The sequence below is a fragment of the Podarcis filfolensis genome, assembly GCF_964270895.1.
Source record: "Podarcis filfolensis genome assembly, chromosome: 2".
Taxonomy (NCBI): Eukaryota; Metazoa; Chordata; class Lepidosauria; order Squamata; family Lacertidae; genus Podarcis; species Podarcis filfolensis.
In genome coordinates, this window is record NC_139605.1 from 122,677,523 (window position 1) to 122,696,524 (window position 19,002).

Consider the following 19,002-nt stretch of genomic DNA (forward strand, 5'->3'; position numbering starts at 1 on the left):
CCTCTTCCTTTTGACAGCTTGGGGAGGCTCCCCCCCCCGGAAGCAGCCCGTGAGTGGGGGGCAATGGTGCACTGCCTGCCTGTGACTCCCAAGCCTCCCCTGAGCTGTCAAAACAAAGGGGGAAGGCCGCCGGCAAGGTGGTGCAGCTCCGCCCCTTCCCCCGACAGCTCGGGGTAGGATTGGGAGTCGCAGGCAGGTGGCGTGCTGAATGTCACCCCCCTCAGTGATGACACCCAGGGTGGACCCTTCCTCCACCCCTGGCAACAGGGTCCCCACTCACCACATGCAGGAAGGAAGAGGAACCCAGAACAACGGTATGCAAGCCCTTATATAGACTTTTGAAATTGCCCACCCTGTAGCTCAAAACCACCCCCCAAAACATCATACATACATCACAGAAGGAGGCAGGCTACAGCAGAAATACATCACAAGGGGTGGTCTACAACAGAAATCCTGTCTGGCAGGATACTGATAATGGTCACTTGATTGCTTTACCTGGGCAGCCTGGCCATTCCTTTTGAGATGCTAAATGCTTAGTTCCTGAATCCAGGTCACAGGCTCACCCTATTCATACACAAAGATGCCCTAAAGACAGGTAAGCACAAGACAATGGAGAGGCTTTCCCATTTCCTTCCTCCTTGCAGAGAAACATTTGGGAGAGTCAAAATGGTTTCAGGATTGCTCTCCTGCACTATTTCAGACATGTGGTTTATATACTTACCTATGTGTTTGCCTTGTAAATTTATGAACATTTAATTTATATGAGACCTTAAATTCTTATAACACCGCCAAACCTATGTCAAACTTTATTGCTACAAAAAATCTGCCAAGCTTTGGTACCAGTTTGGAAAGGATCCCAAATTTGGGGGTTTATAGTTAATTTTCCTGATTTGGACCTAGTAAGAGCATCTCAACTCCTTCATCCAAGTAATTTATAAAGTCGTGGAACAACAGGAAAACACCTCTCATTTTTTTTTGTGTTCATCTTTGGTCCCCGCCCCCCAAGCTGATAAAATCAATTGAAAACAACAACTTGGAATAGCTGTGCAATTTCCCAGATGCAGGGGATACAATACCCTGCTTGGAATTGATTGCTCTAGCTTCCTTCTCTATGGTTTGTCTCTCCTCTCACTTTTAGCATTCCCCAACAGCGACAGTGTTAACAGGTCTGGGAGCCGAGTTGCCATTCTATGTCTGACTTGTAGCTGAACAATAATTGGGGGCTGCTGAACTGTCCCTGTACGGAGGCACATGCTGCTCTTTTCGTCCCTCCCCCACCTCACAATTTCCCTTTCCCAAACAAACAGCTAAACCTACTACAGGCTGTCAAGATACAATGGGCTGGAAGCTTGAATGATGACCCATTTAGGTACCAAGCAAACAGAGGGTGCCTGGGCAAGATGTCCTCGGTGGGCTTCCCACCTTCCCACCTCTGTTGCTTGCTGGTTGGCCCATTTTCTCTGTCCGTTAGTGCTGCTTGCTTCTGTGACTCCCTGCCTGCTCACTCAGGGGAGGGAAGAAGCACTTATAACATGAGGGTCAGGAGGCACCGTGGGTTGGCAGCCCTCCTCTCTCTGCTAAGGCTCCACAACACCCATTCCCCAAAGTGCCAGTCCTGGAAACATTTGAAAGAGGGCTATAGGATACCACCCTGCGGGGCAGTCAGAGCAGGACTTTGGGGCAAAGGTCTGTCCAGGGCCCAACTCAGAAGAATGAACAAGAGGGTCTTCCCAATGCAGCAGGGCCTGCATGCCACATTTTGAATTTAAACGAAGCAATACATGTTAACACTTTAAAATAAAAGTGGGGGCAGTCCAAACTCTAAAATGTCCTAATAGCAACACTGATCCCACTAGCCTTTACCAGTTTTCAGAGTAAGCGATCTTTCTCGAATTAGAGATCAATGAGGCAACAACATATTATTAACTAGAATTCTTTTAATAATTGCTGCTTTTAAATTATTTACAGCCAATTTCTTTTTGCAGAAACGCAGTCAGAAAAAAGGGATAAATTTAACTATTCAACAGAAATCAAAGTAGCCATTTCCTCAGGATCTAGAATTACCACGCCAACAGAAAAAAATCTACAAAGGTACCTGGGAAGTATTTTGGGGCTTAAACTTGACAACGCAACTGTTTGGGGTGAACGCTTAAATTCTCCAAATAAACCTCTAATTTTTATTCAGCAACTAAACATGCCCCTTCTATTGAAGTAACCCTGACTGCAGGAACTATCAGTGGCCAAATTGTGTATTTGCCAAAATTTTTGAGAAGTCATTGGAAGGGACAGCTTCTGTCACAGTCCTCAATTTGCAGCATCTGCAATTAAATAAAAAGCAAGCAATTTTAGGCCCTAAAATAGAAGCCATGATAATCCACGCACAATGTGTCAGGCAAAATGGCTTTGTGATCCCACTAACATAAAGGCCATTATCTCAAAACAGCACCACCAATCCTTCTCATAGTTTACTTGCTCACAGAGATATGAAGGGAGGGCAAAAATATCACAACAGGTTAAACACTCAAATTGCAAGCAAACGGAATCTGTACCACTCTTTGTTGATATGCATTACAAGAAAACAGAGTTTATACCTTCTTACAGCCATATGAGGAGCTGGGGAAGGGTTTTGCTGTTTACTTGAACAAAATGAGCTCTGTCACACTATTCCTGTATTTAACTTCAGGCAAAGAATGCATTCTCTGAGTTCTTGCTAAACTGAAATTGCAGTAGCAGTTCTGGAGTAATTCAAGAAAAGAGCCATATGATGGTAGCAAGGCTATCAAACTGAGACAGGAGTGAAATCCAGAGGCAAATTCATCTTCTTGGGTCAAAAACAAGCACATCACAATATATTTAACTGCTTATCTCCGAGCACCAATGATTTATCCTGAACAAGGTATTCAGACTACCTAAATGACCGTATTTACAAAGCTGGGATTCTGAAAGTTTGATATTGGATTACTGAATTTTCCACTGTGTTTGAGGTATCTTCCTTTCAAAGCCATCTATTTTAAGAGATTTAACTCTGCCAATCACTCAACAAGCTTAGATTATCAGCAGGCCAATGGGATTTATCAGTGCAGAGTAGAGGTTATTGATATTTTCCATCCTCTGAATCTGGGACCAAGTTGACAATCCTCTGAACACATGGAAATCTTTATTATTTCCATCCTTCAAGAAAATGCAGAATTAGTGACAGCCAAAAGTTGACAATAGCTTAGAGGTTTAAAATTTTATATACTATACTCTACAGTACTGAGTTTTGCTTTCCTAAAGAATGTGGACAAAATGTGTTACAAACACGAGTCCTGCTAGACAATTCTTTTCTGGATGATTAAATTTTATGAATTGAAAAAGGGAAAAAGGAGAAAAAGAAGGGATGTTTGAATTACTGTTCTAAAAACAGTGTGCCTAATGGGGCATTTTAAAATGCAGAACTACTCTACGGTACTTTCAACTGCACCATGACTCAATCCAGCTGCTTATGTTATCTCCTTGATTAACTTAAGACTACATTAATGCCTCTCACTTCCTTTCACTTAACTTGGCTCCACACAACCAGAGCAGAAGGTGATTTGTGTGCACACACCACAAGACAAGCTAAAGGTCACTTTGAAGAATTTGAAACTAGTTATACAAATGTGGAGAGGTTTTAAGAGGTCTTATGAACCAACAAGTAGGTCAGGCCTGCTCTGATTTCACCTTTACCCAGCTTCAAATCAGAGGTGTCTCCCTCTAGTCTTTCTGTATGTTTTAAAAGCCACTTCTCACCCTCAGGAAGGTGGTCCAAGGAAAACTGTTTCCTATTTATGCCAAGCTCCTGCTCCTTTCTTTGGCCACGCCTGCATATACCTCAAATATTTGCTCATAGCATTTCCCAGTTCTTCCTATAAAGCTATTGTCAAGAAAGATGGGATAATTTCATATTAGAAAGCAGAACTCATGTTCTTCCACCTCTTCATTGCCATAATCCCCTCCAGGTGGACAAGGAAAGGAATGTGTCCCTTGAATGAAGCGTGTTCAGAATTAGTCACTGGCCTGGGGCAAATAAAAAATATTTCCAGGCTCCATTGATGTTAGCTGCTCCAACAGAGTGGAAGGGAAAAGGCAGGGCAGCATTACAGAAGCTGCAACATGGAGTTCCATCTCTCAATAACCTAAAGAGTGACAAATTTAGAGAGGGCACACCCCTAAATTTCAAATTAAAACCTTTGGGCAGCTGCAGATCCTTCCTATCCCCTTAGCCTTAAGGAAAAGCTTAGATTAAGTAGAGCAGGAGTACTTAACTCCCACATTTTTTATTATAAAAAGTGAATGTACCCCCAGAGGTATTTTTAACATGAATGTTGCTGAGCAACTTAAAAAGTAGTAGCCTATTCATATTTGCCAGCTGGCAGCATTTCCAGCCTGCAATTTGTTTATTTTCGCCAGCCTGTTTTATTACTTATGTAAGCTGGATAGATGGGAGTGCTCTGTCCATCCTCTATCAGCCTCCCATGAGCAAATAGCAGGAAAGTAAAACTTCTTAGGGCCAATAGCTTTTGACATTAGCAAGACTGAGTTTCAAGTGCAGTACTGCAGATTCTCTTGGGTAGTTCAACATTCTGGACCCTAATGGTAATTAGCACCAGGGGAGCTGCCAGCACCTGGCAAAATGGGGCCAGGGAAGGGAGGAGGAACTAAGCATTTTTTTCTTTATTTCAGCTGAAGGCAACCATGTTGGGGAAGGCTAGGTTGCATGATAATTAAAGGGTGTAAAGGACAATGTATCCATATTGATAGCCATTTTTTCAAAGCAGGAAGTCTTGCATAAGGAATTATTATAGATAGATGTACACACACACGAGAATTAATTTCTCTGTTTTTTCTGTCATTTACGGAGCACTGCCTCTACTCTCACCTCTACTCTCAGCACAGAGAGGGCACAGCTGGGGAAATCTCACTAGTCACTGCAGAAAGCTATTTATTAGTCTTGCATGAAAAATAGTACATTCACACATACCGTATTTTTTGCTCTATAAGACACACTTTTCCCCTACTAAAAAGTAAAGGGGAAGTGTGTGAGTCTTATGGAGCGAATGTGGGCCGAGTGGCTATTCCAGAAGCCAGAACAGCGAGAGGCTATCCCAGAAGCCAGATCCCGCTTGCTGTTCTGGCTTCTGGGATTCAGAATATTTTTTTTCTTGTTTTCCTCCTCCAAAAACTAGGTGCGTCTTATGGTCTGGTGGGTCTTATAGAGCGAAAAATACAGTATTCCATGGGAAGAAGCTGAAGTCTAGAAACAGAAGAATGGAAAGACCTTCACACTTCTCCTTTTATCCACAATTTTGTCACCACAGGGATAGGACAAGGGGTGGGGGAGAGGAATGCTGAGCTGCTCAGCCACTTCACCCGGGAAGCGGGACAAAAATAATTCCATGCAAACACATTCCTGGTTGTTACTGCACATGAGATCTGAAGAGGAGGAGACTTTGTAAACCTAATGCAGCTGTTCACCACAAAGCTGCCACTGAATTTAGCAGGAGGGGATACTGAAAACCCCCACAACTGTTTTGGGCTCACTTAAATACCAGATACTATTTATGCTCCCAGACAGGCTTCTTCCAAAGCACTCCTAAACTTGTATTTCAAGGCAGCTGCTTGTCAGGAGGCAGAGGCAAACAGTGCCCTCTCTTGTCCAGTTAGACTAAAAAAACTAAAACTCTTCATTCAACATTCCCATTTATATATACAATCAATGGGCAAAATGCAGCTGAACTAACAGGGGCCAAGCCATGGTGCTGTCTTAGTTATGTGTGAACCTGGCCTCATGGTTTGTCTTACCCAAAACTCACAAGCTTGTGTTCTGTTTCTTCTATGACTTATCACTTGCTGCTTGACTGGGGGAGATAAGCCTGATTTTAGATTTAACACTAAGCCAGGGTGGGAAACCTCAGACTAAAATGTAACCCTCCAGACCACTCTGGCCCTCAGAATTCTTCCCTTCATTGACCCTGCATTGCACCTGGAGTGATTTTGCCAGGCTGGAATGTGATACTGAGCTGTGATGATGCCTCTTGCTTGTCTGCATGGAAGACAGAGAGGGGTATGCAAGGGGGTATAGAAAGTAGCTTACTGTACTACGGTCAAATTTACATCTATTGCTCTGGCTCCACCCACCTAGCAAGAGTCAAGGGGCCACACTAAAGTGGCAGGGGACCTCATGGTCCAATGTAGACTATGGATACAGTTCCAGCATCACTTACTGTTCTTCCATGGTAGTACATGTGGCAGGGACCTTGGAGCTCGTAGTCCTGAAGCTAGCTGGTTCTTAAGTCCCACGGCTGGGCTTGATCCAGAACTGTGGGGCAGGGGAGGGGAAGGAATGAAAAATTAATGTGGGGCCTTTGGGTGGTGAAGGGCAGATTATAAATGCTCTTTTCACTCTTCAGGCTAGGATAAAGTGCAGTAAACAAAGTAAAAGCTCTGGGCACTGAAATAACAAGGTTTAAAACGGTGAAAAGCAACTTGTTAATTAGTCTTGAAACACATTCATGCTGAGTGTTTGTTATGTGCTTAAAAGGGACAAAGATAAAAACCACTTGCTGCTTATCCCCAGTTAATACAATGGAAGCAGCCAATTTATAAGGCTGAGACAGACCAGACATTACTCCTGGTTTTCCACCTTTAAATTGTGATTATACTTTGCAGGTGACAATATTATTTCCAACTCTGAGCACTAATAGTCTACAGATTCCAAGTTGCTAAAAGGATTATTTGTGATGGGTCATGACAAACTAAACATGCTGCCAGGGGTTCTTTTTTTATACAGCTGCCTGGCAGTAGGTCTTTTAGCACTGCGACTGAAACAATGCTAGGGAGAAGGAGATGCATGGAACCGCCTACCTACCACAGTCCATTATGACTAGGGACTGTCAGACTCAGAAGATGGAGAGTAATGCCACTATAAGGTACTGGATCTACAACATAATGCAGTTCTCATGCCAAGGAGGAGCATCCCCCAAGGCTCATTGCTAGGAAACAGTAGAAAGTTTTCCCAGGGATCGAAAAATTGTCTGACAGTGGTTATCAACCAAGACTTCTGGTTGTTGTTAGGACTGCTCTCTCAAAAGGTGCAGTGTCTTGTCTCAGAGACTATACTCCCACGGGTCCAAATTGGGGGTGTTGTTCCAGCAATTGTGCTGTGCTTCTGTGGTGAGAGCACCAAAAACAAGGACCAGTCCCCAGCTCAAAGCTGTAGAGAGGGGCAGATCATCCCTAGTGGGGCTTGTTAGCTGAATCCCACCCTGGATTCCAATCTGTCTCAAGTAGCTGCTTTAGCTAGGAGTGCTTATGTCCAAGCTTAGATTAGTTCACTAGCTGTGGCTGTTCCTGGGTCAATATAGCATGGCCTCAGCAGTCCATGTTCCAATGCCCTCCCGCTTGGACTACTGCATTGCCCTCTGAGCACCAACTGTGTGATTGGAAGGCAGCTATTGTAACACTAATTGGATTGGAGGGTGAGGATTCCTGGGAGTTTATAACTCACCCACTGGGAAGAACCTTGAGGCTAAGTCATGGCTCACTGCAAGTTCCTGGTTGGATCTGGTTCCTGCTACGCAATTGTGCTGCTTGTGAGTGTGCAGGACGTCCAGAAGCTTCCACAGTAATCCAGTTAGCTATACAGTGGTACTTCGGGTTACAAATGCTTCAGGTTACATACGCTTCAGGTTACAGACTCCACTAACCCAGATATAGTACCTCGGGTTAAGAACTTTGCTTCAGGATGAGAACAGAAATTGTGCAGCGGCAGCGCGAGGCCCCATTAGCTAAAGTGGTGCTTCAGGTTAAGAACAGTTTCAGGTTAAGAACGGACCTCTGGAACGAATTAAGTACGTAACCAGAGGTACCACTGTAATCCAGTATTCCCCAATCCAGTATTCCTGGCACCCCCCCAGAAACTTTGGACTACAACTCCCATCTGACCCAGGTTGGGGAAGGTTGAACTGTGTGAGTGTTTGGGGGGCAGGGGCAGACAGCAAGAAAAGCTTACATGAAACAAGCCTCAGTATCATGAGAGCTGTCATCCTGCCAACCCACACAATGGAGGAAAGACAAGCTTGTCTTTCCTGAGTAGTGAAAGAAATCACTATCATTTGTGCCTCCAAAAAAGGAGAGAAGCCATCCTGCACAGAGCAAGAGGAGTGCAACTTACTGTTAGGTCGTACTGCACACTGCCATTCTCAATATAGAAAAAGAGACACAACACTCATCAAAACTCTCCCTCATGTGTTAGACCTATGCAAAGATCTGAAGGAGGCATATCTCCCACAAGTGTAAGCAAAAGCTTACATTGTTCATGATAACTCCCCAAATAATTTTTAAAAAAAGAATTACTTCTCTGTCCACAACAAACAACTGCAAAGGAAGGAAAAGATGAAGATGACATTCATCTTCGCAGTGACGGATAACCCAACTTTACCTGCTTGCCTCACCATGGTGGCTTGTGCCCCAAATGAAGACAGAGTTCGATTGGCCTGCTACGTCTGTCAAGTAAAACAAAAATATTACTGAAGCCACATATGAGAAGCATGGAATAAACACCAGACTTTACTAAGGAGAATACAACTGATGCAGTGCTGCCTGAGCAAACACAGCCATTTAATAAAGTAATTTACCTCAAGTTGTACAACGTATCATTTTCTTCCCAGCCCAGGTGATGGAAAATAATGGCTCGGGCAGAACAGGTGTTTGAAAAAAGCATTCCTTCTTACTAAGATCATTACAGTTTCAGGAGGGGACAGGCCCTTGGTCTTGCAGATGTTCTAGCAAAGTATCAGAAGTATCAGAAACACAGAGTCTCACCTCTGTCCCAGTCTTCTTCGCATGGAGGAGATTGCCAGGAGCTTACCACACTAACCTCTCTTCTGCGGCTATCCCCATGGATTGCTAAATGAAAGAAGTTTATTTGTGAGAAAAAGCATTGTATGAAGTGCCTAACACAGTGCTGGGCACCAAGCCTGCCTTTTCTAGAACAGCACAGCCCTTCCTTGGCTACGGGTGTGACAGAATATGGACCTAATTTCCTAACGCCCTCATCTTAATCTGCCCAATTCTTTAATGACCAAGCACAGGTAACATTTTTGTAAACTGAGCAGCAAAGCTGTGGTGGATGGCAGGAGTCTAACAAGAGGTCGGCCAGAATTATGGCTGTGCTGGCCCTGTAAGGACAAGTTTTCTTCATGGCTGTGATTAGAGGTTTGTTTGTTTTTTTTAATAAATATTTATTGGGGTTTTACAGAAAAAAATAAAGATTTACAAAATGAAAAAAAAAACCCACAGAAAAAGATAAACAATGAAAAAAGAAAACACAAAAAATACAAAAGTTCATACGAAAAGCAAATAGTTATAAAAGAAGTTAAAAAACAAATCCATTTTTTTTTGATATCTTTAAATTCATATGCTTGTTTCTTTGACCTCCTCACACCTCCCCCCTTTGTACTCCCATTTACATAATCAGTTCAGCAGATTCTTACCCTTTTTCATTTATCTTAACTTTATATCGTAACATATTATAACTCAATATTTTCGTCCATTTATCAATACATTTTTTTCATATTCTTATTAACTTTTGTTGCTAATTACCGCTTATTGCCAATCCAAACATGGTTTTAACATTCATTAATTTTACAGTATTTCTGAAGATAGTCTTTAAATTTCTTCCAGTCTTCTTCCACCAACTCTTCTCCCAGGTCTCGGATTCTGCCAGTCATTTCCGCCAATTCCATATAGTCCATCAGCTTCATCTGCCACTCTTCCAGGGTGGGTAGCTCTTGTGTCTTCCAATACTTTGCGATAAGTATTCTTGCTGCTGTTGTTGCGTACATAAAGAAAGTTCTGTCCTTCTTTGGCACCAATTGGCCGACAATGCCCAAGAGAAAGGCCTCTGGCTTCTTCAGGAAGGTGTATTTAAATACCTTTTTCATTTCATTATATATCATCTCCCAGAAAGCCTTAATCTTTGGGCACGTCCACCAAAGGTGAAAGAATGTACCTTCATTTTCTTTACACTTCCAACATTTATTATCGGGCAAATGATATATTTTTGCAAGCTTGACTGGTGTCATGTACCACCTGTATATCATTTTCATAATATTCTCTCTTAGGGCATTACAGGCCGTAAATTTCATACCTGTGGTCCACAACTGTTCCCAGTCAGCAAACATAATGTTATGACCGACATCTTGTGCCCATTTAATCATAGCAGATTTAACTGTTTCATCCTGCGTGTTCCATTTTAGCAGCAAGTTATACATTCTTGAAAGTGTTTGTTTTGGGTTCTAACAATTCAGTTTCCAATTTTGATTTTTCCACCTGGAAGCCAATTTTTTTATCCGAATTATAGGCCTCTCTTATTTGAAAATAATGAAGCCAATCTCGCACCTTGTCTTTTAGTTTCTCAAAACTCTGCAATTTCAGTTTGTCTCCTTCTTGTTCCAATATTTCCCAATATTTCGGCCATTTGGCCTCCATATTGGACTTTTTCAGTGCCTTTGCTTCCATTGGTGACAACCACCTTGGGGTTTTATTCTCCAATAAGTCTTTGTATCTTATCCAAACATTAAACAATGCTTTCCTGACAATATGGTTTTTGAATGCTTTATGAGCTTTAACCTTGTCGTACCACAAGGTGTGATTAGAGGTTTGAACCCATCTTTGTGTTCAAAGCTGTCGAAGCTGTATTGGTTATTTTATATCTTGTCCATCTTTGCATAGCCAAACTTACCTGCTGGAAAAGAGACCTCAAACATCTAGTGAACAGGAGGCATGAGTTACCCACCTGGCCCTTCTTGTCTCGTATTAACTCAAATGCCAAGTAGGTTTCATCTTAATGTGAGTAATTTTTGATACAATATTCAACAATAAAAGTCACTAGCCTGATGAAGCCAGGTGCTGAAAAAGCTTGCACGCTCAGCAAGAAAAAAAATATTATTCTACCCATACTACTTCAAATCACAATCAAACAGGCACCACAAACATGTGTTATAGATTCAAAAAGGAATTATAGAAGGCTGAGAGCAATCCCTTGGAAATGTTAAAAGTCAAGGTAAGAGGCAGCTGCCAGCCATTTCAGCCATACTGAAAAATTTCTTACCAATATCTTGCTCAATGCACCTTTTGTCATCACAGCTTGATATGTGTTGACTGATCTCTTCTCTGGGGACCTGATGACGGGCATTAAATGGGCATGTGACCAGTTGCTGCACTTTATCAGGATGGTTCTAGAAAACAAAGACATGGCTATCTTATTTTAAAGCTATGCAATACAGAACTATCAAACTATATACAGTATGTATATTTCAGACAACCCTGATTATGTGCATGGCAAAAGTTATTAGCTGTAGAACAAGTACACAACACACCGAAAGGCTCACTGAAAACAAACATGCAAATCAACTAGGAAATCAGGAGTTCTGTCCTAGCAGCTTGAAGTCTTGATTTGTGTATGCATGCTGTGAAAGGTCAGTCGTGTTTTTCTTTCCATGAAGTGTTAATTATTTTATTGTAAAGAGATTAAACAATCAGGCTAGCTGGGTATCAGTTAACCAATGCCTTAACTAACAGCATACAGTGGTACCTCAGGTTAAGTACTTAATTCCTTCCGGAGGTCTGTACTTAACCTGAAACTGTTCTTAACCTGAAGCACCACTTTAGCTAATGGGGCTTCCTGCTGCCGCCGCGCCGCTGGAGCCCGATTTCTGTTCTTATCCTGAAGCAAAGTTCTTAACCTGAAGCACTATTTCTGGGTTAGTGGAGTCTGTAACCTGAAGGGTATGTAACCCGAAGCGTATGTAACCTGAGGTACCACTGTATATGTTACTTAAAGACAGCAGCATGGTCCAGCATGGTGGCTTTGTCTAGCTTGTAAGCAAGGGCTTCCCCTGGAGGAATGGGGTGGGAGAAGAGCCTGCTTTCAGGCAAAGTTAGAAACAAGGGCTTTTTCAGAAAGAGTCAGGAAGAGTTGCTTAGACATGCAAGCACTCTCATGGTTAGTCTGCTGGGCTGGGTTTGGACATTCAAAGATAACACTGCTTTGTATTATGCACAAACCAGGCCTTTATGGCTGAGAAATATCTACCTTTCCACTGGGCCTGACCAAAACATCCCTCACAGAATCACAGAACTGTATAGTTGGAACAGACCCTGAAGATCATCTAGTCCAAAACCCCTGCAATGCAGGAATCTTGATTAAAGCACTTATGACAGTTGGCCATACAATCTCTGCTCAAAATCCTCCAAGGATGGAGAGTCCACCTTGCAATTGGAAGGTTTATATATCCTAGTACCAAGTACTGTAGGGCTAACATTTCTCTACCCATTATGTAGTTCTGGAGATAAATTGAAAAAATGAGCATCAGGTCAGATGGCTGATGTGCACTTCATTGGAGGGAGGTTTCAGTTTATCTCCACACTGTCTTTTTTTAAAATGTCCTTTAGTTGATAAAATTCATCTCACACAAACTGCAAAGAGTAACAGCACTGACACATCCCAAGCGTCAACAGGCATATAGACAGAGGTGATCCAGCTGACACAATATACTTGGACTTCCAAAAAGCTTTTCAACAAAGCTTTCAAAGACTCATGAGTCTGCTTAGCTCAATCAGAAACTGGTTAGATAACAGGAAGCAGAGAGGAGGAATAAATGAACATTTATTCCAAAAGAGGAATGTGGAAAGTAGAAGTGCCCCAAGTAGGGCTGGATGATATCTGGTTTTCCAATGTTGTAAAACCATATTTACTCATGTGCCATTGAATCTAATGCACACCTTAATTTTTGCAATGTAATTTGGCCAAAAAAAGTGAGAAATAGATTTGAGTAAATATGGTGTATCACCAGCTAACTACTGAAATACAGTGGTACCTCAGGTTACATACACTTCAGGTTACATACGCTTCAGGTTACAGATGCCACTAACCCAGAAATATTACCTCGGGTTAAGAACTATGCTTCAGGATGAGAACAGAAATCGTGCTCCGGCGGCACGGCAGCAGCGGGAGGCCCCATTAGCTAAAGTGGTGCTTCAGGTTAAGTACGGACCTCCAGAACGAATTAAGTACACTGAACACTGTACCACTGTACAGTGATGTATCATGATGTCTGAAATAACCCTGAAAAAAGTTGAAAAAGTGGCTGAGCTGTGGAGGGAGGGACCAGGAAGAAGGGACGGTGGCTGCCCACTTGCTTGGGCGAAGGAGCTCCTGCCCACTCCCTCCACAGCCCAGCCCTGGCCCTGGCCGAGGGAGCCTGAAAAAGTGCTCTGTCTTCTGCTTGCCTGCACGTCTGCCTTCATCTGAGCAAGTGGGGTCGGCTGCCTCTTTCCAGGGGTGTAGCAATCCCTGCTGGCACCTGGGGTGTGTGTGCATGTGTGCGCTAGGGTGCGGGGCACACTGTGGGGCGGGGTGCACACCAGAGCAACTGTGTCCCGAGGGCATCTGAGAGGAACGCAGTGTTACGAAAAAGGAGCAATGCTGCTGAGTGCTCCAGATGGCTGGAAAGCCAAACAGGATGTTGATGTTTTGGGACTGTACCGTGGGAAGAAGGGACAGTCTATTATGTGCACTGAGCACCGGATGTTAGCTCAGAGTGTCACATGACGCTGTACTGGAAGTACATGGGTGGAGTTTTTCTCTCTCTGCTGTGGCTGTAAAGAGGGTGCAGACATGTTGTTCTCTGCACTGAGGAAAGACAGAAATAAAGGCATGTAAATACATTTCTGTCTGTCTCTTTCCCCTCCCTGGGAATGGCAGGGAGTGAGGGAGGAGGAGTGGCTGTGTTCTTTCACGTTTGAAGAAGGATCGGCCGATAAAGACCTCGCCTTGTCTTGCCGGGAGTCGCTGACGGGGGAGGCCAACAAGGAATCAAGCCGGGCACCTGGAGAGTGCCAAATGCCTCTGAATGACAAGGCTTGATATCAATACGCAGCTGGCATGCGCAGGCCCAGTACTGCCTGAAAAAGCAGTGTGGGGTTTGCTGCCGGAGCAGCTGTGTCCCTCCCGGACACCCTCCAGCTAGATTGGCTATTGGCCTGATTCAGCAAGCTCTTATGTTCTTAAGTCAACTATAAAGCCACAAGATACAGGCTCCACACAGTCAATCATAGAATCTACATTTCCTACCTTACGACACTTGACAAGGTGGTAGGGGAACCTACATGCCCTGATTTTATGATTCTTGTCATATGGACACTGCATTAGTTTATCAGGATCTGAAGGATCAACTAGAAAAAAACAAAAATGGAAGCATGCTTTGTGGTCTAAAAGATGTATCACAGTTAAAAAGTGGGAACACACTAATATATTGAAATTAATCAGATAACTAAGAAAAGCTATTGGTTCTCAGTATTCCATAACCGCAGAATTACTTCAGGTTTAGTGGCTAAATACACCCACTTGTAAGATTTAGGTGATTAGGGTACTAAACAAAGAAAATGTAGTCAGTGGTGCAAGACTGCTGCAGACGTTAATGAGCACATTTATGAAATAAAGCGCAAGTTCCAAGGAACTGAATCCCTGAAGCTACTCAATTAGGCAGTCCAATTAAAAGAATTCTTCAAGGAAATTGAAGAGGTATGGCTACATTTCCCCCAATGGTCTCATAAGACAAGTGGGTCTTGGTTTGAGTGCCTTTGTATTAAGACTTTGCTACAGAGCATCGTATTACAGATTTTGCAGGTTCCTCTGTGCTTTTACTTCAGAAAACATGAAAATCCTATTTCTGGTCTTCACAGTTATGAAAGAAACGCACATGGAGTTTGGCAATAGTCTTACATTTGTCAAAACCAGAAGGGGTGGAGAAGCCTCTTAGTAGGTCTGGAGTTGGTCTGTTAGTCATCAGGTGTAAACTGCTTTCCTTTCCTTTCCTTCTATATCATTATTACCAGCAATATGCTCTATGAACTAAATCTCATCGGTGGCTGAAGTGCTCCCCTCCAGCCCCCGTGGCACCCAGTGCTGAATCTCCCCAGCTGCACTGAGAAATAACTAACTACCAAATCTAGTAATAAAACACGCTCATAACATATTGTATATTGCTAAGTAAATGTATGCTGTGCTTAAGTATAAATCATTTATCCAACGACAGAGTTTTGTATGGATCACAATGTTTTATTGCCTCATTTTCTCCTCTAGTGAGCTTCACAGCTGAATATTTGAAACAGTCTCCCACAAGAAGTCAAAACTGTGGAATGGTTATCAGCACAAAAATAAGAAAGAAAAAAAATTGGTACTTGCCATAGTTGTCTTCCATCTCCAGATTAGAGAAGCTATGGTAACTATGCTGCTGAGTCTCTGAGATATAATATCTGCCCTAAAGACCAGAAACCAGAAGGTAACAAAAACCAATTCGGTTAAAAGCGAACTCAGTCATACAGAGATTAGATGTACATAAACTAGTCTCATATATATGGAGCAGTTATTCCCCCTCAATTTCCCCTCTTGATTCTAAAAGCTCATGAATGACTGTACCAAAAAGCAAACGTATAATCTCCTACCTGCATACACACTTTTATAGCACATTCCCATCAGAGACACAAAAGCACCTGGCTAATGCTATGAAAAAACAGGGGAAACTTTAAAAAAATACATACACCTTATTGCTTTATTGAGTTTTCATAATGGGTAATACAGAAACCCAATAATGAACCCCGTCTTCCCTACAAATAACAAAAATAATTAGTATTTCCTTCCTAATGGGCTTACTTGTTTTTCTTCACTTTGCACAAAAGCCGCTATTTTTGAGGCAATTATTTTAAACAGTTTTATACTTTTGCCAAAGCTGGCATTACAGGCCACCAGTCTTCCCTAAAATAACGGGATTTTTCAATTTCCTGTCTAATAATAATAATAATAATAATTTAAATGCTGCCCACCTGGCTGGGCTACTCCAGGCACTGAGCAGCTTCCAAAGAATTACAACACAGTAAGATATTAAAAACTAATTAAAATGTTTAAAAATTTCCCTATTCAGGGCTGCCTTCAGATGTCTTCTAACAGTCAGATAGTTGTTTATTTCCTTAACATCTGATGGGAGGGCATTGCACAGGGCAGGTGCAACTACTGGGAAGGCTGTGTTTATTTGTGTATATGAGGGCTTGTGTACACACCAGATTTCACCTTGTTTCTCCCCATCACACCATCTGTTTTTCAATTCAGTGGGGTTTGCAATGGGGACATGACAGTGTAGGGCTGTAGCAATGGAAGACACAGAAGACCCACTTCCTAGGAGCTAAACGTGTTTGAAACAAAAACAAAAAAACCCCTAAACTGCAGCTTTTGTAAAGCTTCCCTGCCTGGTAGCAAGTCTTACTTGTCATGCAATAATATGATCAACTATTACAAAAGACAGTTTAAATGGGGTGGGTGTTTACACTGAATGTACAGCCAATGTCTGCAGTACACTTACCAAGATTGGGTTGCAAATTCAGTTAGTGCGGAAAACCTCACTTTCATACCACTTTCATGAACAGACACTTCTCACCCACATGGTTTAACAATTAAGCCATATGAACAAGGAGTACAGAAAAGTGCAACTCTTCTGTGTTCTGCAATTTTTCGGGGTGGGGACAGCAAGTGGGATGGATGCTTATGTAAAGTATAGGTTTTCTAGCAACCTTAAAGGTAAATCTTAGGTCTCAGCAAAGAAGGTACCGTAGATGCCGGCGAATTAGGCAACTGGGCGTATAAGACGACCCCCCAACTTTTGCTGTTAAATTATAGAGTTTGGCCGCCCGCCAAGCACTCAGTGACAGAACAACAGGGCTGGGCTGGTGCTGCCCAGGGCGGGGAGGAGGGGGCGGCAGAGCTCTCTGCGTCCCCTGCCACCCTGGAGGCGAGCGAAGGGTAAGGACGAGCGGGAGGCGGGCAGAGATGGAAGAGGAAGACTGTGGGCACAGCGCAGGGGCCAGGAGCTGGCAGCCATGATCATGCCAGCATGGGGGAGAGAAGAGAGAAGGCACAAAGTTAGGGAATGCCCAGGAATGGGCAACAAACAACTCCTGCCTTTAGGCTGCGGGGGTTCAGCACCGCTGCAGTTTGTTTCCGCAGGCAGATGGACACATACACAAAATCAGGATTCCATAAATTGCTGTGGAAAGAAAGGCAGGCAGACCTATTCCCACCCCCAGGATCTATCCCATATTGAGATGGCCTCCTTGCACAGCTGTTTCCTGTCCCCAGTGTGCAAGGGTGCCAAGCGCCACCAGGGGGAGAGCGTGCACCCCTCCGCTGCCTCTGCCGTCCCAGCAGCACCCGAGGCGAGGTGTTTGGTGCGTGGAAGTCCCTCCCTCCCCCCGGGAATCCGGTGGTCCCCATGGTGGCAGGGCGGGCGAGCCCTGGCTGAAGCCACGCACCACCTCACCGCGGGAAGGGGAGGCTGCCGCAGTTGCTGCTGCTTCGGGAGGCGGCTCTTACCATCCTTCTGCCCGTCGCTGTTCCAAGCCAGCCGCCGCCACCACCTGCCACAACCATACCCAGCATATAAGATGACCCCCGACTTTGGAGAAGATTTTCTGGGGTTCAAAAGTCGTCTAATATGCGGGAATCTACAGTAACATCCTACTGGAGAATGTGTGAGTCGTCACACATTGTGCTGAAGTTCCTCAACTCATTAAGCCCAATACCACTAGCACTGTGGAAAGTCTGGACATCTAAATATAAGTGGCATTGGAATGTGCACATTTTTAATGAGCATCAAAACCAAATGCTAGTACCAAAGATTTTTAAGTTACCTCAGTTATGTAAACTCAACATACACCTTAGAGAAAGCTGGAAAATTTAATCAAAGAGGAACTAAGCTGCCAAAGTCCTGCTCTGCCCTGGCAGCATAATCACCAATATTCTTTAAAACTGTTTAAAATATACCTTGTGACTCATTGTTGGTCTCTCTTTTCTTCTCAGTCTGAATTCGGAGTATTATTCTATTCTTAGCACAGCTGGGACGATCAGGAACAGCAAGAAAAGAACAGACAAGAAAACCAAACATGTATGTTCATCTATTAACTTTTTAAAAACTGACAATGAACAGAGGGAGAACCCAGTTTGAGGCACACAATTTCTTTTTCTATTCAAGACTAATTATTACAGGTGTGTTGCTGAACTACAACTCCTAACAGCCTGATCAAGTATGGGCAATGGCCAGGGTAATAGGAAGGCCTAGGAGCCCATTCCTAGGGTAGGGGCTGAGATCCCTTTGTACCAATAAAATATTTGAGGGGGCTGGGACCCACTAAGTTGAAGAAAATACCTTTTCAAATGGGGGGGGTGCGCACGCCATGTCATGTGATTGTTTACGAAGAGTCCCAATATTTTATTCATCCCAGTCTGGAGGACCCAATGTTACGCAGTCTTTTTTTTTTTTTTTTACTTTATCATGTCCTGCCAAGAATCCTGTGTGATCTATATAGCATGGGGGCAGCAACTTAAAACATAAGATACTTGCTGGAAAAGGCTTGCACATTACAGGACAGCAGTTCACTTCGATTTCTTTTGAAACGTTTGAGGTATCACCATAGCTTATTCTAGAGTTAGCAACTACAGTGGTACCTCAGGTTAAGTACTTAATTCGTTCCGGAGGTCCGTTCTTAACCTGAAACACTTCTTAACCTGAGGTACCACTTCAGCTAATGGGGCCTCCCGCCGCCGGAGCACGATTTCTGTTCTTACCCTGAGGTAATATTTCTGAGTCTGTAACCTGAAGCGTCTGTAACCTGAGGTACCACTGTACAGAAATTCTACCCGGCCCTTTTAGCGCCCTTGCACCTCTTTACAGGGTCTCCCTCCCAAGGCCCCCCCCCCGGCCTGCAGGCCTTGGAAGAGGCGCCTTACCCGCCGGCCTCGCCAGGGAAATGGCGCTCTCCGCCCAAGGCGCGCGCCTCCTCTCCCGCTCCTCTCCCGCCCCCACCGCGCGTGCGCACTCGCTTCTCCGCCCTCTGCCGCTGCTTTCGAAGGCGCGCCTCGCGCGCAGT

At 43.7% G+C, this 19,002-nt stretch overlaps 1 protein-coding gene across 2 annotated transcripts; it reads right to left on the reverse strand.

The window, feature by feature from the left end:
• Positions 1-1,919: 1,919 nt before the first annotated feature.
• Positions 1,920-18,983, reverse strand: LOC310756124 (gametocyte-specific factor 1-like). Of its 2 annotated transcripts, XR_014544707.1 has the most exons (10): positions 18,863-18,983; positions 17,900-17,970; positions 15,272-15,347; positions 14,159-14,259; positions 11,135-11,261; positions 8,845-8,928; positions 8,462-8,525; positions 6,246-6,340; positions 3,772-3,895; positions 1,920-2,318 (listed from the first exon to the last, which is right to left on the reverse strand). XR_014544707.1 is itself a non-coding variant. In XM_083599818.1 (9 exons), the coding sequence occupies exons 2-9, from the start codon at positions 17,909-17,911 to the stop codon at positions 2,305-2,307; spliced, it is 573 nt and encodes a 190-aa protein (XP_083455944.1). In that variant the 5' UTR covers positions 17,912-17,970; positions 18,863-18,983; the 3' UTR covers positions 1,920-2,304. The 2 variants fall into 2 exon arrangements, 1 of the variants encoding a protein (XP_083455944.1); XM_083599818.1 differs by lacking the exon at positions 3,772-3,895.
• Positions 18,984-19,002: the final 19 nt, after the last annotated feature.

Excerpts from the sequence above, each read along its gene's own strand:
- LOC310756124 (XM_083599818.1), bottom strand. Across the intron at positions 8,929-11,134 it reads GTGCATTGAGCAAGATATTG|CAATCCATGGGGATAGCCGC; the intron begins GTAAGAAATTTT and ends TCTTTCATTTAG. Across the intron at positions 8,526-8,844 it reads CGAAGAAGACTGGGACAGAG|ACGTAGCAGGCCAATCGAAC; the intron begins GTGAGACTCTGT and ends TTTACTTGACAG.